At 47.0% G+C, this 23929-nt stretch overlaps 1 protein-coding gene across 3 annotated transcripts; it reads right to left on the bottom strand.

Annotated features, from left to right (window-relative positions):
* Positions 1 to 837: 837 nt before the first annotated feature.
* LOC143132822 (axin-2-like) lies at positions 838 to 20997 on the bottom strand. 3 transcript variants are annotated; one of them, XM_076292650.1, is made up of 11 exons: positions 20938 to 20997; positions 17849 to 18777; positions 14953 to 15093; positions 11319 to 11421; positions 9013 to 9153; positions 7903 to 8399; positions 7383 to 7559; positions 6962 to 7204; positions 6599 to 6697; positions 5640 to 5867; positions 838 to 2726 (listed from the first exon to the last, which is right to left on the bottom strand). In XM_076292650.1, the coding sequence occupies exons 2-11, from the start codon at positions 18670 to 18672 to the stop codon at positions 2600 to 2602; spliced, it is 2580 nt and encodes an 859-aa protein (XP_076148765.1). In that variant the 5' UTR covers positions 18673 to 18777; positions 20938 to 20997; the 3' UTR covers positions 838 to 2599. The 3 variants fall into 3 exon arrangements, with proteins under 3 accessions (XP_076148765.1, XP_076148757.1, XP_076148749.1); XM_076292642.1 differs by lacking the exon at positions 20938 to 20997 and adding an exon at positions 20437 to 20910; XM_076292634.1 differs by lacking the exon at positions 20938 to 20997 and adding an exon at positions 19853 to 20080.
* Positions 20998 to 23929: the final 2932 nt, after the last annotated feature.

The raw sequence follows: 23929 nt of genomic DNA, 5'->3' as shown, positions 1-23929 counted from the left end.
ATTAAGACAGGGATAAGTCTGCCAGCGGGAGATTATCTATGGGCGTAGAGAGTGAGTGGAGATCAAACAGTGAGACTGTGTGTGTGTGTGTGTGTGTGTGTGTGTGTGTGAGGGGAGGGGGGTAAAGAGTACTGTGCAGAGGGGGGAAGAACTTGCTGGAGTTTTTTTGGCCTGGGACCCAAGTGGGCAACAAACCAAAAGAATTACAACATATTTCTGCAGATGGTTATGACACAGACTAATGAGTGCTGAAAAGCTCAAGTTAATGTGGTGGAGAACCATGCAGGCGTTCACAAAGCAGCGCCAGTCAAGCCTGGGTGTGGCCGAGGAAAACAAATCAGCAACGCACACATGCTCCATATCTACAGACGCTAAACACTGTTTGTGCTATTGCTTTTCATCCAGCTGGTTTATGATTGATAGACTTGTAAATAAAAATCCCATTTTTTCTTCTTCTATAATACCGTCTCTTCAGGCTAGGTCTCCTTTCAAAGAACAGGTCTGTAGACCGTCTGTAAACATTTACATTTGGCAAACATCTGGTGATGTCCCTTTAACATACTTCTGGTAGCTGGTATATATGATTGATTTCTTTTTTGTTTTTCAGAAGTAGCATGTGTAAGTTTTGGCATAAGGCATGTTCTGTAAGCCGTGATTCCTTAAAAAAAAAGAGAGAGTAATTTCTTCTTCTCTTTCCATGACAAATCACGGGTGAGTTTGTCATTAATCTGAGCGAGTAAATCATGGGAAGTGTGAGCGGCATGAGAAGCCCTCCAGCGCCTCACTTCCCTTCAGTTGATATCAAGTGCAAACACAAAGTCCACAAGCACACAGCACTTTCATTTGAAAAATATAAAACTTTAATAAAGGCTACATCTCTTAATAATTACAATAATTATAGGTCCATGTAAATCTTTAAATGAAACTCTTTATATAATGTATATTTTACAGTTTAGATAGAACAAAAAAATATGTAAAAAACAAAACAAACCAAAAAAACTAAACAAAACAAAAAAACAAAAACAAAAAAACAATGATTACAGGATATTATTAAAAGCATAAAAATATCTTTTCAACATAAAGCCCTTCTGAAAACCGAGGGAAGAATAGACCCTGAAGCAGGGTAATACATGGTAGGAAGTCCATGTAGGCACAGGTGCTGTACTAGAGGAACAGAACATAATAATAGTGTCTCTGCAGCTTGCAATGCCCCATTCCCACGTGTACAGGAGCTGGACTCAGGGGAACCTATAGCGCGGGGACTGACATTCGGAGAAGAAGTCCAAGACCAGTTTTTGTTGTTGTTGAAGGCCAATAACAATTGCCAATTGTTTCAGGGGCGGATAAAGAGCTCTTGGGTTTTTTTTTTTTTTTGGTGCACTTGGATTCACAGCATTGTAAACGCTCCCTTGCGACTGGCAGGCCGATGGCAAAAGCTTTAAGTGAACACTTCTTTAGCACTTTACTTTTCGCTACTGCTTTGTCCATTCTTCCGCAATACCTGACCCTTAAACAAAGGCACAAAGGGAAGAGCTCTGTTTTCTGGGGGAGGGTAAAGGGGGGCTGGCAGGTGCCCGTGTGTGTGTGAACTATCAGAATCAGTAGCAAAAACAAGCGGACCCGGCCATCCTAACGCTTTTGGAATTGCTTCTCTGTGGGCTCCTGACACGGTGAGGAATGGGCTGAAATGACAGGAAGCAAGATGGCGGCTGTTCCCCTGGTAACCAGCTGAGAGTGGAACCAAGCCTGGCTGAGGTCAGACCCTGGTTCAGTCCGGTTCAGAATAGCTGATATCTGGGGCAGCTCTGGCAACTTTGGGGCAGTTCCAACAAAACACCTCTCTCCCATGTCTCTGAAAGCAGCTAGTCCATCCTTTAGGACGTGGGGTGTACATTTGTGGGGGTAAGGTGGGGGGTGGGAACAGGGGTGTACAGTTTAATAAATACTTAATAAACTTTCTTTTAAGAAATACAAATAAAAACAAATCAAATAAAAAAAAAATCAAAACAACAACATCTGTGGTGAATACATGTAAATATACATAAAGGCTTGTATGTATATGCACACGTATGGACATTTCATCATAGGTTTTTAGTACAACAGGTTCCACGACATGCCAGTTCATCCATTCGGCATAGTAGTGGAGCTCCTGCTCGTGCATACCTCCTATATATCTCTCCAAACAGTCTATGTCTTCAGTGGTTACAGTCAGAGTGGAGGGGCCTATCTGGGAACTACAATACCCAGAATCCCATTCCCTACTGGGTCTAAGGCTGAGGGTTGGGAAAGGGTGTCCATTCCAAAGGTTTTTTTTTTTGCTCCTCCGCTCTTCAGAGTACTTCATTGTTTAACTGTTGTCCTTGTAGTGTTCCTTCAATAGCTTTATGTGTCCTGCCTGCAGTCATTTTGGATATATTAACTCTGGTTAGCTTACAAATGACTGAATCCAGAAGAAGTGTCCTGCGGTGTCGTTTCTTATTTATTCTTTTATTTTTCTCTCCGTTGTTTGTTTGTTTGTTTGTTTGCTTGCTTGCTTGTTGCCATTTGAGGTTGGCAGGTGCTTTGGGGGGAAAAGGGTGTAGTCTCTCCACCCTCCACTTCAGTCCATTCTCTCCACTTTGCCCAGGACTTTGCCTTCGTACATGGGCAGGACTGTGCAGTCGTCCCACACCTCCTCGAACACGGCGCCACACTCAAACTCGTCGCTGGCCTTCTTGAAGTAGTACCTGAGAAAAACACAAGGAGGAGGGACACAACGTAAGCTGCTGTCACACGCCACTGAGCTATGTTATTACCTATTACACACAGGCTTAGGGATGGACCATTCGCAAAACAATGGACTGTCTTCAAAAAATCTGTGATGGTGGCTTCTGGTTGGAATTTTACAAGCGTTAAGACGTCTCCTAGTCTCTAATTTTCACGTCGAGACAAAAGGTGACCGTGTCTGAGCAAAAACCAGAAATACAACTGCCGCCACAAAAGCAACACTTTAACACACACACACACACACACACACACACACACGAGCGTGCGCACAGAGTGCTACTATTGGTTGGGAGGGCTGAAAAGTGTGGCGGAGCGTGTTGCGGAGTCTCCCGGAGAAGCTCTCATTAAAGTTGAAGGGCTAATTAAGTGCTGTCTCAGGGCACCACTTAGCACTCTGCCTGCACTGCACTGCACTGCTCTGCTCTGGGCCCTAATTGAGCCTGCTGTCAAAACCAGCGGCTGTCTGTCAGATGGACTGAAATTTCAGGTGCCTCAGAGTCTGCCTGAAAACACAAACACACACACACACACACACACTCTCTGTGTCTGTCTAATACCTCTTTAGTGTGAGCCCTTTGGACAGGAACCGCGGTACGCAAGAGCATTCCCAACTCCCATCTATTCTTTTTTTGTGTGTGCAAAAGGGGAGACAAGGCAGAGCTGTCGGGGAGCTCTGCCCAGTAGGGGGGTGAGGGGCTACTACTCTGACGAGGGGAGGAGGTATCCCGAGGGTCATCTGGGTCACATAGCTATACCTCCACAAGACAAGAAGAAAGGGATTGGAGAGGAAGAAGAGAGCGAAGGAGGAGGGGTGAGAGTGAGTGAGTGAGAGAGAGAAAGAGAGTGAGAGAGAGAGAGAGCCATGGGTTCATTTTTTTGGGGGTCTGCCTGCTTCCTAATGATTCCAGCTCCTCTCTTTCAACAGAGGGAAGAGCAGCAGGGGTGGTTTAATGATTGGCTTTGTAATGGAAAAATGCCTCCTTTCCCCTCCATGTGTGGCTGGGCCCTGGCATTCCTGAAGCGCTTTTTATGAGCAAAGCTGACAAAGTCATACAAACAATGTGTGTAAAAAATGTGTTTTTTAATGTTTTTTCCCCCCTTTGTGTTTTTTTAAAGAGTCTCTCTCTTTCCCCCTCTCTCTCTCTCTGGGCCTTTGTTAATATTAATTAAACACAAATGGGGAGGCTGGTGGAGGTAGGGGTCCAAGATGCAAGACTGAGATCATGGCTTTTACTGGGAGGGGTGGAGAGAGAGGGGGGGGGGGTGACAGTACCCATTCCATTTCAGCATGTGTGAACGAACCAATGGGCCCTTTACAGATCACCCTTATAGATCTACTGTGGGCCGAGTCAAAGCCCTGAATGAGATTTACCTATCTCTCAGAAAAGGGACTCTTTATCGTTTTCTTAGGAAAGGGAGTTCCTTCAGGCAATGAGTTAGGTGAGAGAAAGGAAGAGACTGGTAGAAAGATAGATAGCCAGAGAGACAGACAGAGAAAGAGAATGAGAGTGAGAGAGTGAATGAGTGCGCAAGAGAGAATGAAAAAAAGAGAGGGAAAGAGAGAGTGAAAGAGAGAGAGAGAGAGAGAGAGAGAGATGTGTCTTTCCAGTGGAACATGTTTTATGTGGCAAGATTTTTCTCTTTGCAACATCTGGCACCAACCCTGCCTGGCAGTCCTAGCCTGTACTGTTCTCTGTTGAACGGCTGCCATGTTGAAATTAAGCAATTCCACACATTCAGAGCCAGCCGGGCCCGTTGGCTTCCAGTCCCCCAGCGCTCCTTTTCATTGAGAAGTTTACGGTGAAAACTCAATCGATATACGTGCGCGGTGACCTAGAGACTTGGACATGGAAACCGAGCCCGTCATGTGGTGTTTGGAAACGTGCCCTGCAGCCACAGGGAAAAAGCTAACCCTAACCCTAACCCAGAGGCAGGCAAGCAGGCAGGTATATCTGACTCGGAGTCCGAGATCAACAGCGGCTAGAGAATGGGAGGCCCTGCTCTTGGTTGACTGCCCACTGAGAATGTGACACCCCCCCCCCCCCCCCTCCTCAACACCCACCCCACCCCGACACACACAGTGATCAGAGTTAAAAGGCACATGAAACATTTCCGGTTAAGGCTCAACTCTGGGGAGGTGGGGGGCTAAGTGATCTGTGGGAATGCTCCACTCACAAACAATTCACTGTCTAATTTGTTCAGAACGCTACTGGTAAAAATAATATGAATAATAATAGTAATAGTAATAATAATAATAATAATAATAATAATTTAAATGTTTTTGCTTTCTCCTGTGTATTGAGGAGAGGGGAAAGCGATGCCCTTGACGGCGGCCCCGCGGTAATCCTGGGAGGAATGTTTGTGTGCCCTGCCTGAGCGGTGTGTGTCTTTGTGCGGAGGAGAAAAGGGCCTGGGCTTCAAAGCCACGCTTACTGAGTGAGCCTTCACATGGAAATCACCAGCAGATGTGACCGAGACACTTGGCCTTGAAATGGACCCGCTGCCCCCACCCCTGCCCCCGCGCACTGCCCCCAACCCCCCTCTCATCTCCGCCTTGCAGGAGTGCAGTGACAACGTTCTCTCTCTCTCTCTCTCTCATTCCTCACCACAGTCATTCCTCACCACACACACTCACACACACACATATATATATATATGGTCTTTAGTGTCTCCTAACACATCAGGTAGTTGAAAAACAGTGGCCATGTGCTCTGGCTAGCTCTTTGGAAAAGACCTTAAACTTTTATGAACAACATCAGTTCTTTTTCAAACTCCCAAAAAAAAAGGACAGAATTTCTCCTCCTAAATGCTCATGAAGAGGCGTCCCTGCCAGTCGCAGGGCGTGTGGTGCGTGTGCTGGAGGAAGCGCTCACCTGTAGCTGCCTTTCTTGCGCAGTTGCTCTTTGAAGTGGCCAAGGGTCAGGCTGTGCGTCTTCATCATGCGCCGATACGGGATCTCCTCCCCGCAGAAGAAGTACGTGACCACCAGCTCTGAGCCCGGCGACGACGACGAGTACGAGGACGACGACGAAAACAACGATGGCGTCAGCGCTGCTGGAGCCCCGTTGTGTCCGCCGCATGGCTTCTTTGGCTCTTTCCACCTGGGCACAGGAAAATGAGGTCATCAGCAATGGACAGGCTGCAGGGTTCACCTCAGGGCAAAAAACCTCACTCTGTGTTCATCGACTCCTACGGCTTTCTTAAGGCTCTCAGACAAAGGCTAGCTAGCACCACAGCCTGTTGGCACGGTGCAGGTCAGCCAATTAAATGCTAAAAACAGAGCGGAGCTGTCAGATGGCGCCGGACGAGCTTCAAACGAAGCCACGCCGACAACCAGGCAGGTAAAATAAGAAGGCTGCAAACACTACGAGAGCCAAGAGAGAAAAAGAGCCCAATTGCATTGTCTGTATCTCGGACTATAGTATACTACTACACTACTAGTATACTACTGTATCTCAGACTATAGTATACTACTACACTACTAGTATACTACTGTATCTCAGACTATAGTATACTACTACACTACTAGTATACTACTGTATCTCAGACTATAGTATACTACTACACTACTAGTATACTACTGTATCTCAGACTATAGTATACTACTACACTACTAGTATACTACTGTATCTCTCACTATAGTATAGTCTATAGTATGTGTGCTTGGGAGGCACATGTCTCAAGGCACCAGAAGGAGTAACGTGACAGTCTTGATGGCAGAGTACAAGAATAAAAGAACACTCCTGTAGAATTGTGGGCGAAAGATTAAGAAAAAGAGAATGAATAAAATAAAGAAGGAAGGTTGGAAGAAAAGGAGGACAAAGACACATACTCGTCTGTCTGAAGGCTGGGGTTGGCTGGAGCTGAGTTCCCATTCATGAAGGGTTGCGGATGGCTCCTGTCCCTTTGAAGGCTGGATACTGAATGCCTGCTGAGGAATGACATTCAACAACAACCCATCAGACGGCTGATCATGCGACGCTAAACAAACATACACTGACATCTTAGCAGCTAGCTTAACTGCAGATCATCATTAAAACATACACTGACATCTTAGGAGTTAGCTTAACTGCACATATCCAGTAAAACATACACTGACATCTACCAGTACTGTGTAATGGGCTTTGAAAAACAAAAGTACTGTTGAATAATAAATGCAATAGAGCCCGAGAGAGAGAGGGAGCTGTTCCGATACCTCTGTTTGGGGGGTTTGGAGACCTCCTCCAGGCGCCGACAGGCCTCCTCCAGCTGGGCCAGGGTGTTGGGCGGGGGCAGAGGGGGCATGGCGGGGTCCTGGATGAAGGGGTGCCCCGGGTGGTGGTTGCGGGAGTGGCTGCCACCACCGCCGACGATGCCGCCGCCTCCCCAGGACGGCGTCCGACTGGGGAGGGTTTTGGACGAGGGCTCGGGGGTGTGGGACTTCTTCAGGCCTTGAGTGCTGTGGAGAGAAGCCCATTAGGCATTAGGCATCACACACACATCCAATGGAGAACATAACAGCTCGCTTAAATAGTGACCTGTAGTGACCTGAGAGATAAAGTATGAAATGGAACTGTGTTCTACTGAAAGATCTAATGGACTGTGTCCCTTGTTCCGTGGGTGTCGTCCTCACTCACCTGTGCGGTTTGTGCCGGTTCTGCCTCTCGCTCTCCAGTATCCACTGCCACACGTTCTGCGAGCGGTCGGTTCCGTCCGAGGGCAGCTGAGGGGAGACGCTGCCCTCTCCCCCGGACAGGCTGGCGCTCACGCCGTCGCTGGCCTTGCTGGGTCTCTTGGACAAAGTGCTAGAACGCCTGTGGTCAACACCAGACAAGAAAGCCCATGATTACTACGAGCATTCCCTCACGGTTTCCAAAACCCTCCGACCCTTCGGCCTCCCACATCAAGAGCGGCCGCCACAGATGTGGTCAGGACAAAGAGAATATTCCGCTTTTATCAAAAATGCATGACGCAGACAGAAATAACACATTCACAGAAACATGATGAGAATATCAGGCAGAGTGCAGAAACTGCTGTCAGAGAAGAAAAAGCTCAATGTCTCTTCTCACACACACACACACACACACACACACACACACACACACACTTTTCTAAGACAGTGGTAACCGGAGAGAGAGCAGCGGAGAGGGCACTCACCCAGCGTTGAACTCGGCCGGGCTGTGGCAGCGCTGGTGGGCGTAGTCGGCGGCGGTTGTGGCGGTGGGTGGACACAGGCACTGGGCCACGCGCTGCGCCGCCTCCGCCTCGATCTGCTCCTTGGTCTTGGGCGAGGCGGCGTGGTGGTGGTGGATGTAGTGGTGGTGGATGTGCTTGGTGGCCTGACGGTGGCCCAGGGGACCCTTGCCCGCGGCGGGCGCCACGCCGAACGACGAGGGGCTGCCCGCGCCCAGGATGAGGCCGGCGGTGGCGGCGGCTGAGGTGCAGTGGTCAGGCGAGCGGGACCGCGGCGAGTAGCGGACGGGCACGCCGGGCGACTGGCAGCCGGGCGTCTTGAGGACGCGGGAGAGGTGCTCGTCCAGGATGGCCTGTGGGTCCTCCTCGCAGATGCCCGAGGGCAGCAGACCCAGGGCGTGGGGAGGGTGGTGGACCGCAACGCTGCTGCCGGGCACCTCGCTCTCGTCCCTCTCCTCCTCCTACACACACACACACACGCACACACGCACACACACACACACACACACACACACACAGAGAGAGAGAGAAAAACACAGAAAAGTTAAGTTTCAGACGACAGTTAAAAAAGGCCGACTTCAATCCGTTACTGCACAGTGCACATGTCTGATCTCTACACACACACACACGCACAGACAGACAGACACAGACTTCTCTGTCACCCACACAGCAAGCAAGTGGCCACTAGAGTTTTGCTAAGCTCTAGCTATTTGAAGAATTCTAAGTATGTCGGGAAACGTAAGTTTGGGGCTCCCAGAGACCGACGAGAAGTTTTCCTGTGGCTGCCAGCACTCAATCCAGTCTATCAGTCAACAGTGCATCAACATTAACAAGTCCCTCTCCGCTCCCTCAAAGACAGGAAAAGTTCATCTAAACTTTTGTTCTGAACTCCTTGCACTGCTGTGACTAACTTTATGGCAAAAACAGGGGCATTTTGGCAGCAAAAGCATTGATATCAAGAACAAGGGGCCCGGGGAGTCAAAGACACCAAATGGGGTCAAGGAGAGGTCAAAGCTCAGAGATCAAAGATCACTGTGTGTGTGTGTGTGTAGAGGGTTTGGTGGTGGGACTCACCTCTTGGATCTGCTGCAGTCGCTCCTCCAGGGAGCTCAGGGTCTCCTGCTCCTTCTTGAGCTTCTCCAGACGGGCGATGAGCTGAGCGGCGAAGGCCGACGGCTCCACGGGCGTCATCTCCCTCGGCAGCCGGTGCGTCCTCTGCAAGTGCCAGGGGACAAGCGGCAGGGGTTAGGGATCTGGGGTACCATTTTTCACCAGCTTCTGAGGCAAGATAAAAGGGGGCTCCGCGGCTAGCGCAGCGTTAGCCGCTACCACGTTAGCAACTTAGCGCTCAGCCAAAAAGCTCATCCCCCTGCTCTAGCTAGCATGATCTCTTTCCGTTGAACCCACACTTCTCCACCCACACTCCTCCACTCCATGCCACACCTCCCTCACACACTCTTCCTCCTCTCTTCTTCCCTAGCCCGTGGCCCCTGGCATCGGCTGCCGTCAGCGAGAGCAGTTGGTCTCGCTCAGAGGCGCCCCCCCCCCCCCCCCCTCGTCTGCCTCTCCCGCTCGCTCCACTCCGCTCGGCAGCGCGACCGTGCCATCAGCGCCCCGCTCTGAAGTCAGCCAGCTTCAAAGGGCCCTTGTCAAACATCAAACACACACCAGGGGTGGGAGGGACAGGGGCTTTTAAATCTTAGAATAAAAGCCAGATAGACGGGGGGAAAAGAAGACGATGGAAAGGCAGGACGGGGACAAAATTAAAAGAAGAAGAAGAAGAAGAAGAGAGACAGAAGAAGAAGAAGAAAAGAGAGAGAGAGAGAGAGAGAGAGAGAGAGGAGGAAGAAGATTGAGAGATGAGCAGTAGAGAGAAGAAGGGGGGAAATATGGGAGTCAAATACTGCAGAGATCTGAAGGGAAAGTGGTAATTTATTTCCCTACTGCATGCGCGGCACCTCTAAAGTACAGTAGTCACATTATTCCTTCAACTATATGTGCTGTGACTTTTTTCTGTTGTTGTTTGGCGGACTCGCTTTCTTGATTTTTTGCCCCCCCCCCCCCCCCTCCACCTCCCCCCTCAGCGCGTGTGTTCCTCCCATCTCTTTGTAGAGACGATGAAGGGGAGAGAAGAAAGAGCGAGGCTGCTGGCAAGAGTCTCGCTTGCCGCACCGAGCTCCTGCTGCCTGGAGCCCAATGCATCCTGGGAGATGGGAGCCATCTCCAAATCAGGGGGGAGACATTAAAAGAGAGCAAGTGGGAGAGGAAGAACAAGAGGAACAGAGAACAGAGGATAACCCCCTCCCTCCCTTCCTCGCTCCCTATCCCCAACCCAACCCCATTCCTATCAGACAGAATGCACACACACACACACACACACACACACTAAAGTGTTTGGGAGGAAGAGGACGACAGTTTTAGGTTGCTTGTTTTCTGCCATTCAACCCAGCTCCAGATCCAGCTCTGTTGGTGGTGGTGGTAGCCTAAGTTTTTTTTTTTTTTTTTTTTCTCTCGAGCTCGCTTTCCCAAACTCAAGGATTCCTTTTTTTAAGTGACACAACACAACGTCAACACCCCTCCCCCATACCTCCTCGTTCTCAAAAAGCCCCATTGCCCTCGCTCCCTCCCAGAGGCCACAGAGACCTCTAGTCAATGGTGAAATTTAGAGAGGGTTCATAAAAAAGAGGGGGGAGGGGGCAACTACAGAGATCTAGAGATGGGGGGGGGGGTTGGGGGTTGGGGGAGAGGGGCAAGAGGGGTGGGCTGCCCTGTTGGAAGTTGTCACAGAAGGAGCCACACAAGCGCCATTCATTCGGCCCATCAAAGGGATGTCTTAAGGGACAGAGCACGCTGACTTGAGCAATATCAACTCGGGCTCTCATTTAAGGTTGCTGACCACTTGACCTCTGAATTGAATTGATCCTTGTCCTCTTTATGCACAAAAAAGTTATTTCTTTCTCTAAAGACTTCACCTACACACAAACCCACACGAAGGTGTGTGTATGTGTGTGTGTGTGTGTGAGGGGGGGGGGGCATTATTGAAGTTAAGGCAACTCAGTGAGTTTATTTTTTGACATCTTTTGATATCCAGAATGAGATGGGGGTTGGTGTTGGAAGAGAGAGAGAGGACATGAGGGAAAAAAAGATATGCTAATTCCGTCTTTTATTTACTGACTTTTATATGACAATGTGGGGAGCCAAAAGAATGTAGTATTCTGTCAAAACATGCACACTGAAAATAAAATTGAAATCCCAGAGGGGGGAAAAGGACAGAGTGAGTTGGGTGGTAGGCAAGTGCGAGGAATGGGAGGGGGGTATATCTATGGTAGAAAAACACACAGTCATATGACAACGGAGATAAGAGTGGTGGAGTCTCTTACCGGAAAGTGGGGGAGCGAGACCTGGCCGTTGATCTTGACACTGCGATGCATCTCCCTCTGAAGCTGTTTCTTGCTGCCCAGTTTGTACGGAGGGATGCCATCACTGTTGAGGAGGACAACAAGGATGGGAACGTTATTATAACGAAGCAGAGCCAGTCAAAATAAAACCCAGAGTGTCAGAGAAGAACAAGCTTCCACAGACTAAACAACACAGGCACATCTCCAAACACACTTGAGAGCAGAAATAACAAGCTACTGCAGAAGAAGAGCTATATGGACACCGTCTGAAATGACAGACTGCAGGTCACTGTTTGAAGTATATAACTGACATTTTGTCGGTCAAAATGAGCCAAATGACCTAATGATAATGTTTTATTTTCACACACATTTCAGAAAAGTCTACAGAGATGGCCTCTGTGTTTTCTCATATCTTCTTAATCTTCCTATAAAGAGGTGTGTACAGACCTCCACCTATCGTCACCACCCCAACCCCCTCCCCTACCCTACAAACCAGTCAAATGCCACACACACACACACACCACTGGTCCATTAGCAACACAAGGCATCTTTTGAGATCATCATGAACCGAGCCCAGGGGAGGTCATCACTTGAAGTGACCATCCCAAACAGCAACATTCACCCCACCAACCCCCTGCGGGGAACATTACAGGCACATCAAAGAGCACAGGGGCTGGAGGAAAACAACTCATACCAAAACTCTACTGAGGCAAGCAGTCCGATACAGAAGCCCTTTGAACTGGGGCTTAAGACACAGATTCATTGATGACTAATGCTGATCCTTTACAGCCAAGACACTGAGTCTGATTTACCATAACAGTCATCAAAGAGTGACCCCATTTCTTCTGGAACCTTGATAAACTATAGAGCACAGGATCGGAAAAGGAAGAGCGGATTGGTGGGTCAGTGTCCTCAATAGTTTTGGGTAAATAATCAACAGTAGTTGTTTTGTTTTTACTGACTGCCATGCTTCTTACGGTTGGTCATAAGCAACGCTCCTGAAACATCATGGCAACCAGAAATCGTCTAGCGGTCTAGTCTAGTCTAGTCTAGTTTAGTCTAGCGGTCTAGTCTAGTCTAGTCTAGTTTAGTCTAGCGGTCTAGTCTAGTCTAGCGGTCTAGTCTAGTCTAGTCTAGTTGCTTGTGTTTTGACATGACCGCACATTTGGGAGGTCTTTCTCTGTCTGTCTTTTTTTCTTTCTTTTATTTTTTAACGTTTCCTTGTAAGATACATTTCATTCCTCCTCAGAGCCCCCTTGCGTTCCAGTCGGTGACCATTTAAGCCGGGCCAATTATCTTGGCCCTTTTCCTCTGACTCAGAAGTGTCTGACCCAGCCCAAACGCCCCGTCTTCGCCTGCTCTTTGAAATCTCACACTCATGCGCATTCGCGCCCGCTGCCATCTTCATTTGGCAACGGCTCCACAGCGAGCCTCTGATCTGGGCAACATCAAAAGGCTGGTTTGTAAGATAAGGTAATGTTTGAAGTTGGCGCAGCAGCATTCCCTAGCGTCCAAGTAAATCCATAAATAAGATATAAGCAAGGGAGAGAGAGCGAGAGAGAGAGAGAGAGAGAGAGAGAGAGAGAGAGGCAGATAGAGAGAGAGAGAGAGCAAGGGAGAAAAATAAATCTCTCTCTCTTTCTCCCCCCCCCCCCTCCCGTTTCTTTATCTAGAAATGAGATTCAAATTTGAGCTGTGTCTTTTAACCATAATAAAAAAGATGTGCTAATAAAATTGTTCCCCAGCTGGAGAGGTAGCTGAACCCCCCACCCCATTTCCATTGAGTGTGGAGAGAGATGGGAGGGGGTGGAGGGGGCAGCACCAGCCAAGCTGTTTATGCAAACCTAAGCAGGATTCTTTGTTGTGGGTGATTTTTATCACTGTGTTTAACTTATTTGCATGAAAGGGCTGTGATTAAATTCTAAAAAGAAGAGTGGAATAATCTCTCTTTTTTTGCTGTACAGCAAAAATGAACAATACAATGGCAACAGCGGAAGCAGCAAGACTTTCAAAACAACCACCTCATAGGGCCTGACGTAACTTCACTAATGTCAAATCACTTATGCAGTGACAGAACACCTACCGATCAGCCACCCTAGACATGAGAGAATTGATCAACACACAGCATCAATTCACCACCAAACACTAGTGCTCATCTGGACCCATATTCCTGCCACTTTCTACAGTTTCAACAAGCAAAACGAGACCTCGGGGCCAACACAACAACCCTCTCTGGGGCACCACCGGCCTGCCCCTGCCCCTGCCTACCCTGCACAAATGTTTCCGACGCTCCCCTCTACTGCCCAAACCTCCGGCCCCCCCACGACCCCCACTGACTGGAAGGGCTCAACTGGGCTGGACTTGGCGGCTGTGACTGGGCCAGGAGGCCAGGCCCGAACAAACAGGCGGGGGGTGTGTGTGTGTGTGTGTGTGTGTGTGTGTGTTTGGGGGGGGGTGTCTCTTTTTCACGGGCCCTTGCTTTATGGGGATCTCCCATTCAGTTGTGCAACTAATTTTCAAAGCAGCCAGCCACCCTCTCATCCCCCTAAGCTCCCCGAGCCTAACAATGGGCTGAAAGCGATTCAGTTAAGCCTTTCATCCTCTGTGCACTTTATTTCTCACTCCCCGCTCTCCGGCTCCCCACTACCACGCTAGAGGAGGGAAATGGAAAGGGGTGGGGGTGGGGGTGGTGCATGGGAGGGTGGAGGAGAGCTGCTGCATGGGTGTGTTGGGTGGTGGTGGTGGTGGTGGTGGTCTCCTAATCCTTGTGGCAGGAATCCCAGGTGACATGGCCAAAAGTCCAGAAATGAGGGCTGACCAAATAACCCCACACTCTGGACCGGCCCCTTTCCCCACCAACCAACCAACACACCCCTCAACAAACGCACATACACAGATATATCTACATACACTCACGCACACCCTCTCTCTCACACACACACGCCTCAGTGAAAGAGCCTTAGCTGACACCCGATCCCAGTGCGGCGGTCCGCAAGGAGGAAATCAAACCACCATGCAAGTAAGCCTCCCTTTCATGCACTGCCAGCAGTTTTCAATGAGGTTGTCTTAAGGCCGAATGGCTAATTTTTTCCACCCCTGCTCTTCAAAGGGAAGTGATTAGATAATAATGAAAAACAAAGGCGCACTGGCGGCAGATGGATGCGTCGCACTCAAAAGAGAGAAGGGTCACACCCAGCCCAAAAAAGGAGTTTGTTTGCAACACAAGAGGGGGAAAAAAAAAATTCAAAAAAACAAGGCACACAATGTCACAAAATAAAGAGACGCTCTAACGTGCTAGCGCGTTTTTGTCTTAGCCATAGGTTATGCATTGGGAGCAATCCAGCTCAAACACAAACAATTTCAATCTAGCAATTAAGTCGAAAACATTGCGCCTTGTTCAACTTGAAACAGCCGCTACAAAACCAACACAAAGAGACACGTTTCCTTGTGCCCTAACTAGACATGAATCACTGTCTAAGTTTCCCCCCAAGACAAGACGGGGCAGGTACGGCACCAAGGCCTCGGTGAACCCCACTGACCCACGTGAACCCCACTGACCCACGTGAGCTCCGCTGGCTCGTCTCGCCCTCGCCCTCTGGACCACGTGGACACTTACACACTGCTATCCGTCATCGACATGGAGTCGTCCGTCATGGCGTCGCTGGAGATCTCGCTGTCGTTGGCACTGGTGGCGGGGACGAACACGTGGCCCGAGTTGACGAAGTACGGACTCGCCGGCTCTCCTCGCCTCTGCGACCTGCGGGACCATCAGCAACATCACGGTGAGCAACATTTAATAACCCATCGCATTCGTGAGACACAACTCAAGATACAATACAAAGTATACTATAAGTACTAACACTGTTCAACAGAGCAAATGTGTTACCCAAGCAAATGACTACACCCCCCCCACCCCATCTCTCCCACACCCCCACCCCTTCCCTGGGCCCTGCTGCAGGACATGTCTGCTCTGAGTGGTGGGGGTTTGCTTTGAGGTTTCATTCTCCACAGGTTGCAGAGATTACAGTCACTTTCAGCAGGCCTGGGGGACCTCTGGAATGTGACCACACTATCTGCGGCCTGTGTTTATTTCTGCACTCGCTTTCATGTTCCACCCCTGAGAGCAGACTGGGGGGGGGGGGTGGGGGGTGGGGTGGTGGTGGAGGGGGGTTGAAGTGAGCAGACTGCTTGTGTGAAGGGACAACCAGCACTTCCCCTTCTACTTGCTATCTCTCCACGCGCTTTGTTTGGGCAAGGTTCCCGCACTTTTCTTTCCCCCTTTTCTCTCCCTCAAACCCCCCCCCCCCCCAAACACACACACACACACCACTCCTCCTCCTCCCCTAAAAAAGTCTCTCTCTCTCTCTTTCTCCCCCTCTCTCTCCTGCTGTGTTGCATTCCTGCTTAACTGGCAAAGGGGGTGGACAGAAGTGGGGGGTGGTGGGAGAAAACTTGAGCTTAGAGCTTGGGCAGCGGAGAGAAAGAAAGAGAGAGAGAGGGTGAGAGAGAGGGGAGAGAGAGAGACTGAGAGAGAGAGCGATTGAGGAAAGGAGTGGGAAAGAAAGAGAGAGGGGAGGGGCGGCGGGCCCTGTGCTTTATGAGAATGCCTAGTGCCCGGAGTGCAGTGGGGAGAGGCACAGCATGACTAAAGCCTTAGGCCCCAGCTCAAACCTGACCTTTGGAAGCTCTCGCAAAGAGTCAGGTATTTAGCACAGCTGGGCTCTCATTCTCCCCCTCGCTTTTTTCTCCCTTTCATGATCTCCTCCTCCCTCTCTTTCCTGTCTTCCCCCTTCCTCTCTCTCTCTCTCTCTCTCTCTCTCTCTCTCTCTCTCTTCCTTCTTCTCTTTTCTTTCCTCCTCACTCTAAAGCATGCTTAGTCTCTGTCAGAGGGATTTCTCAGAAAGGGGGAGATAAAAGCAAGGCAATGGAGGCTGAGGAAAGAGAAGCAAGGGAGGGAGGAGGGTGGCTCTAAAAAAATCATAAGCAAAAAAAAAGGGGGGGGGGGTAGTGGTTGAAGGAGCAGCTCTGGTCATGTTTTTGAGACAGGACTAGGGTGGTTAGGAAAGAGAGGGAGAGAGGGGGGAAGAGAGAGAGAGGAGGGGGTGGGGGGTCCAGAGTGCTGGTGAAATTAGTTCCACATGTTTCAGATAGAAATTCAGGGACATAAAGGGTTTGTGCGAGGCAGGGGGAGAGGGAAGGGGGGGGGGCTTCTTTTTTCCCTTCAGAGAAATCTAAGAATGTAGGGATCACACCAGGAAGCTGTGGAGATACCCCCCTACACACACACACACACTCACAATATCCCCTAAAGACTCATGTCAACAACACCTTTGTCCTTGCGATGACGACCACGCTAAAAAATGCTGCATCCCTGGCAACTAATTAATTCAAGCTACGCGGAAATATCAGGGCAGTTTAGCTTGCCTGGACATCTATCTAAGCGCTATCAGAATGAGAACTGCTTCCCTCCTAACAGGAAATAGTTAATTCTGACTGGAAATGATGTGGTCTGGGATAGCTCTGAATCTCTGCGGACTGAGTGTCACTCGCAATGTATGATGAACAGCTCAGGATATTGTATATATTCTGACAGAAAGTATAAAATCCCATTGAGAGAACACATTCCATAGGTTTTGCCTATTGCAATGAACAAAACAGAGAAGGGGGAAAAACTTAGCACCCCACCATAATCGTCTCCAGATGTTTCTTGTTTTATTGTATGGACATACTAAGAACAGTTTGGTCAATACTATAAAACTAGTCTTTGATGCGCAATCATGCATAAAATCCACACTTTAAAAACGTTCCCAATGTCAAAGAGCTTGCAGCTGTTGGACAGTATTTGGTAAGGGATCTTAAGAAATGAACTAAAATGCTTCCCAGAAACATCTTATCTTTCATCTCTGACCAAGAGGACAATATCAGCTCTTGGCAGTATAACTTTAGCGTGTGTAAAATATTTGTGTGTGTGAGAGAGAGAGAGTGATAGAGAGAGAAACAGAGAAACAGAATGACAATGTGTGTGTCTAGATGTGTGCACTTTCAAAGAACATGACTTTAAAAAATACAAAGAAAGTAATATTGCATAACTTTTAGGTACTGTCACTAAGCATCAGTGGGGTTTGCTGTGTGACTTCAAGCCTTCAGCTCAGGCACCATTTCAAAGCACAGGAAACTTATGTGCCAGCAGAGGGCTGTCTACTAGACTTCATTAACTTGAAAAGAAGAACCACTGTGTCATTGATGTTTTCCTCAACAGACTAATAGCTAACAGTAAGTAGGTGAGCCAAACAAACCCACTAAGTACTGAGAAGGGAAATGGCAAACTAACCCATCTTACACATAAACACTGGGCAGTAAGGCTCAGCATTACTTACAAATGGTACAGAGAAACATGGAAACGTTACTGACAACATTTTTATCCACTGAAATTGATTAAGATGATGTACACATGGGTATACTTCTAAATTGATTGCACACTCTGAACTGTTTGAAATATTCAAACCTCTTACCTGCATGCATGTTCCAGCACATCAGTTGTCCTAATGGATACAGTAGCTCGTAATGTTTTCTCCGATAGTCCGACCACAGTGGCCAGGGCTTTTACTTTTAAGTCATTGCAATTCCATTCCTTGTCCTCAATCAACGGAGGAAGATACCCACACATCAACTTCAGACTTCCAAGATTGCCGTGATTCACGTAGGCAGCGTTCTCGCACCCGGTGCGAACGTACTCGAGGTATATGTCAGAAGTTAAAAACATCTGGTAAGCATTCTCCTCCATGGTCGACTGAATCTCAGTCTGTGCCTGGTCGAACATTGCGGAGTCTATCTGTTGCTTCTTAATACTATCCCTTATGTATGCCTTTGTCGCAGGTTTCATTTGCTTGGCGACAATGCTGTTGTTTTCGATGTACCGTTTGTAAATTGCTTTGGCAACTCGTACCGTTTTGGAATCTTTAAGGTCCATTTGCCTGAACCCGTTGCAGGCGAACCAAAAGTCTAACGTGTCCACGCATTGCTCCCGCTCCAAAAATGTCCTGAAAAGGTGAGCACCGTCTTGGTCACCCAAGAGAAAATGCAACGACTTCGTCCACCGGGAAAGCGGAGAGTCCGGGGACGCGCTCCCTTCGGGTTCCCCGAGTCCATCCTCGTTCCTCCGCGGCGTGGAACTCGAAGAAGAGGCAGCAATCAGTTTAGCCTTGTTTTGAGGTCTCATTTTGGCATATTTGCTGGGAGTGTGGCATGACGCTTCTCCCTCTTCCCCCGGTACCGGAGGACGAGGAGCATCTTCTCTGAAGCTACTGCCGATAGGGTCCGTAAGCGCCCTACTCATGGCTCCACTGTTCGTATCCTTGTGCAGCGCTAGCCTGCTTGCAGCTCGGCTCCACTCTCCTCACTCACTAAAACCAGCAGGGGAGCTTCTCAACTCCTCTTCTCTCTGAAACACAAAGTATCGATCTAATCAAAACCAGACCCTCAAAACTTCAAAGCGAGCCATGAAGTAAACAGCACACAGACATTTTCAAGTGACAATATGACATATTTCTTGTTATTCACTCACACCTTCTAAAATGTAATATGGCCAATTAACATAACCTGTCACATCTATTTAACACTTCTTGTTATTCACTCACACCTTCTAAAATGTAATATGGCCAATTAACATAACCTGTCACATATATTTAATTAACTGGAGTTACCGGTATGTCAATAATGTATTCCACACTGCTTGCTTGTTAATTAAGAAACAAACAAATGAAGAAATATGTGCGTAAAACTTCACACAAACAGATCAATACAGACGCATACACTCAATAATAGCTTCAGAATCGGAATTTGATAACATTATTCATTCACAACGAACCATGCGCACTTGTCCTCAGACTACCGTAAAAAGGCAAGACTATCAAAGCTATCCACGACAATGAAAATACATCCGATGCGCTACAATGGACCGTGCCACATAAGAAAGATGAAAGCCTGCGGGAAAGCGAGCGTCTTGGCATACAGTGATCACGATCAATAATAACGCTTTGATCATTTGCACAGTTGGCCCCCAACTTACGCTTCCATGGAACTACAGCCCAGCATTTGGTCACGAAAATTACTATGGAACCTAGTTCGATCACAGCTTTTGCTGAACGAAATTACAATCTCAGAAATGTTAGGCATTTCACAGCACACAGGGGTTTTCGCCTGGATAGGTTGCCATTTATCGTAATAATAGCTTTGTTGGGTGTTAAAGCACACACATTCAGTAAATGTGACATGCGCTCCCGACTGAACTCGTGTAGCTTTACCTGCGGAAACAAGTAAGCTACACGACTCTATTCACTCAGTACCGGCAGAAAGTGTCACGTCTACTCACGATGTAAGCTAATAAACTGTAGTTCTGCAGTGCCGAGTATTTTCGGACACGCTACTGTAAACAATATCACCTCATTTGCTTTGCGGCGAAAGCATTTCGTATCCAAATCACACAGTGTAAATGAGACCATCCATAAACCACATACCATTGTAAAACGAAACCCTGGTCAAAAGAACACAGTACAAAAATGGGATGATCGCACTATTCCATTAATGTTGTCCTCCTTCCGATGCGAGATACAATCCAAGAATCGCTTTCCGTTCAGAGCAACAGTAATCCGACAAAAAACATGAAATGCAAGCTGTATTTGAGACTAGGTTAGGCTATGTTTTCTAGCCCATGTATGTCCTCAGTGCGGGAAGGATTGTCTGAAACCCTGTCCCATTCAACAACTGACCCTAGAGCATGCAAGAGGTCCTCCTATTTAGATCAGAGGGGGTGTCAAAATTTCAAGGAGGTAGTGCTAACCGCGCAGCACACATCCCACCTCCCTCTCCACTTGCGATCTAAGTATCACACTATAACGATCTATTATATCAACTCACTGTGTTAATAACAGCAAACACACACTTGATAACCGATTTCTATTCCAATGACAATCATCTGGCTTAAGCACTGACAACAGCAAAAAGGGAGAACGTATTTATAAACTTCAAAGCGATTCAGCGCACATCAAAGAGACCAAGGGAGGGGGGCCTTGCTCAAATCGCATCGCATTCTCTAACTTACCATCGATCTAGTAGTTCTTCCCTTCAGAGGGCAAATATAGTCCACTACTGCACCATAAGCAACCCATAAGAGTAATCCAGAATTTGTTTCACGCGCCGGTGTTTTGCGCTCCGTTCGAACATGTAGACTATCTCTTATATCTGGGGGTAAATGAAACCCTGAAAAGAAGACGCGTTTCCCAGTTCCACCAGGTACTGTTTCAAATAGTCATTGCAGGCGGCATAACTCCTCCAGGCTATTTCAAAACGAGCTGGGTTGAGGGTTTAACTGTGGACTTCAAAGTGAAGTACCGCCGGCCTGGTCCCGAAAGAGAGATAGAAAACAACTGTCTGTTTTTGCTATTAAAAAAAGATATCGGTGGATAACAAGCGCAACTCTATTAACTTGCGAGTCTAGTAGCGCAAACAGTAGTTGAGCAAAATTATCTACAATTATATTATACACAGCAAATTGATTAAAGCATTTTTAAAGAACAACAAAGTTTTACGACGTTGCAAGGACCTTATCAAAGACAGGCAATCTTGAGCCAACTCCCCGAGGCTTTGGAACGTCAGAAGTAAATGATCCGCCGCCCCAATGGCATTATCCCTGCAATCCTTCTGTTGCTACATAAACTTTACAGACACAGACCTCCCCTCTTGCATATTTCGTAGTTTAACCCGTTCATCTCTGGAATCGTAGCGACATAAAATAAGGGCCGATGTAACCAATAGCCTACACTACCTCCCTGAATAGGATCTGATTGCAGCAGTCTCCCTATAGCAAACCACGCGTAATTCCGCAGCTGGAATATTGTATTGGAATATAAGTATGTGTGAAATGTAAAATTTCAAATAAATTAAGAAATACCTAAAGTATATGTCCCACAAAAACAGACAGGGAGACTTATTCCCGGGTTTATTGTGTCAATCGTGGTGTATGGAGCACCAATATACTTGCACACGTACACACACACACACACACGCACACACGCAGGGAGAGAGAGAGAGAGAGGGAGGGAAGGAGAGAGAGAGAGTGAGACTGATCCTACCCCATGGTACTTCAAAGAGTATATTGTTCCTTTGATGTTGAACATCAACTTTAAAGAACTTTGTATAATTAAATAACCACATAAGTGAGAAAAAGAGTGAAACAATTACTTAAATGTGAAAGCATGGTGAGAGTTAAGAGGACAAAGTTTGTCAGAACATGATCAATTGTGCTGTTATTATACGGTGAAACAAATGTCTCTGGCCACATAATCAGCAGGGTTTGCATTTATTGGGGGATTGTTTTAAAGAATTATTCAGACCTGAGAAGTCTGGTGTGTTCTTTGAAAGTTCTTCCCTCAAAGCGAGACAGACTCTCATGAGAGGGGCCCATTCTCAGGAGACAGTCTGAGATATCTCAGTAGTCTTAAAAGAAGAGCTAGATGCTTCAGGTCTTTTAGAGAGTTTTTTTTCCACGGCCAAATCAAAAACTTCATCGAAACTCTAGGTTGGAATTCTCTATTACAAAGCCAACAACAATTACATAAACAAGTAATAAACTGTCACAACAACTGAAAACCTACAATCTTAATCTAACAAAAACCTACTAATATTCTGCAGTAGGCAACACTTGAGAAAGTAACAGTTGCATACTGTACAGAACTTTGTCATATTGTAAAATTACATGATGCTGATGATATTACACGTGAGACACAGTGTTTAATGAACAATGCATAATGAAAAATTCACACAAATGTATTTAAGCACAACATAATACAAAGCCGTGCCCTAGAGCAGTGTTGAGTTTCTAATAAGAACTATTTTCATAGTTTAAAGGTGTTTTCAGACTAAAAAAGTTTGAAGAGCACAGTTCTATGAACTACCAACTGGAGAGGCTATTGAACTACACATTTCACAGGGCTGTTTGGATTGCTATCACACTGTCAGTAGGGACGTTGAGGAGACGTTGTACGTCATACAGCACTCACATTGGTGGACCAAAACATTGCAAATGAATTAGCTTGTCTTAGATTTTTAAATAGTGTGAAATGGACGCCACAAATGTTAAGAGGGTCATACTCTTTATGTAGTCTACTACGACATTGTCATGATTGGTAAATATTTCTCTTTTAGTAGGCCTAAACCTGCCCATAATATCGACGCCAAACTGTATTTACGACCAAATAGTGCTTCAGAGGAAGATTTTAGTTAGTAGGCTAATGTTAGTAAAGTAATGAATGTTGAATATTTTTTTTTACTGGCAGAAACATTATCATCAAATTGATGTTAGCGTACCTATAGAACATGAAGTAATGAAACAGACAGCATAATTATTTTGGTTACTGTAGTTTACTGGCTAATAAAATAATCTGCAACTAGCATATTTTGGCTGCTCTACCCCAGTGGACAATGATCACTTCTGGTCTGGTATACTAAGTTGCCCTAATGTGGGACACCTAAGCTTCAGTGAGTGTGGCTCTTCAAAATGTCAGTGAAACTATGGGCAAGCCAAAGCTGTAATAGCAGTGAATGATTCAGTGATTTAATTTTCAGTAGATTACCAACAACTTGACATTAGTCAGCCTCTGCAGCTTTCTTGCAAAATTTTATTGTCGAGCAAATTTTAATGATTTTTACACATATTACGTTTCTGCTGCATGGCTAAGTTGGCTATTGTGCTTGACCAATCAACATGTTCATGTGAGTATGCCAGTCATGGTTCCTATATGCAGAAAAAAGTCTCTACCCTGGCCCAAATAGTCAGAGGAACTACAATTTCCCCTAGTTCCGTGTAGTCTGAATGTGCAAGAAAAGATGTAGTTTCTCAAAAGCTTCTAGGAACTGCAAATAGTCCCTCCAGTGCAAAGCCACCTTTAGATCAACTTACATCAGCAACAATAAATCCCTCAGGTTGAGTAGGCTGGTGTCATTTTTATATCTCAAGTTCAGCCGAGCCTTTAAATGCACAAGCTCTTCAGTGCATGAACTGGTACGACAACACACCCACACACACACACTGGATTGTTCAAAGCTTGAAGGCATCATAAAGCATATCCTGACTTGTATGCTTATTGCCAATGTGAGAATATTTATGTTTCTATGTGACATATACCTTTAAGGTGTGTGAGGCGAAGACAAGGCCAAAAACATCACGTACCAACTGACCAAAACCAGAACGCAATGTCCCAGAAACATTATGAAGGCGTATGGTACCAGAGAGACTAAGGCATCTTCTAGACAGATATAGTTCAGATTTAATACTTGAAATTCCTAAGTTGCTTTTCTTGAGTTTTGCACCACCTATCGTGCTACAGCAGTTTGACTATAGACCACACATAGAGGGAGGTCCAAGGAATTATTGATGATGTCATAGTGAGGGAAATCAGACAGAAATGTATCCATCAAATCACCCGGCATGAATTCTGACTGGTTATGAGGCTATGATGAAAGACTGATTCATTTACAGTAGTTTCCTGTGTTTTAGCCACATTGTGTATAAGCCACAGGACAGTGTTTTATGCAAG

This window comes from Alosa pseudoharengus, unplaced genomic scaffold (genome assembly GCF_046254945.1).
Source record: "Alosa pseudoharengus isolate Yale_2024_CS ecotype anadromous, Long Island Sound unplaced genomic scaffold, YU_APseudo_1.1 YU_APseudo_1.1_scf_1, whole genome shotgun sequence".
NCBI lineage: Eukaryota > Metazoa > Chordata > Actinopteri > Clupeiformes > Clupeidae > Alosa > Alosa pseudoharengus.
Note: the sequence above shows the minus strand (reverse complement) of the source record. Positions and strands in the feature narration are given on the sequence as shown.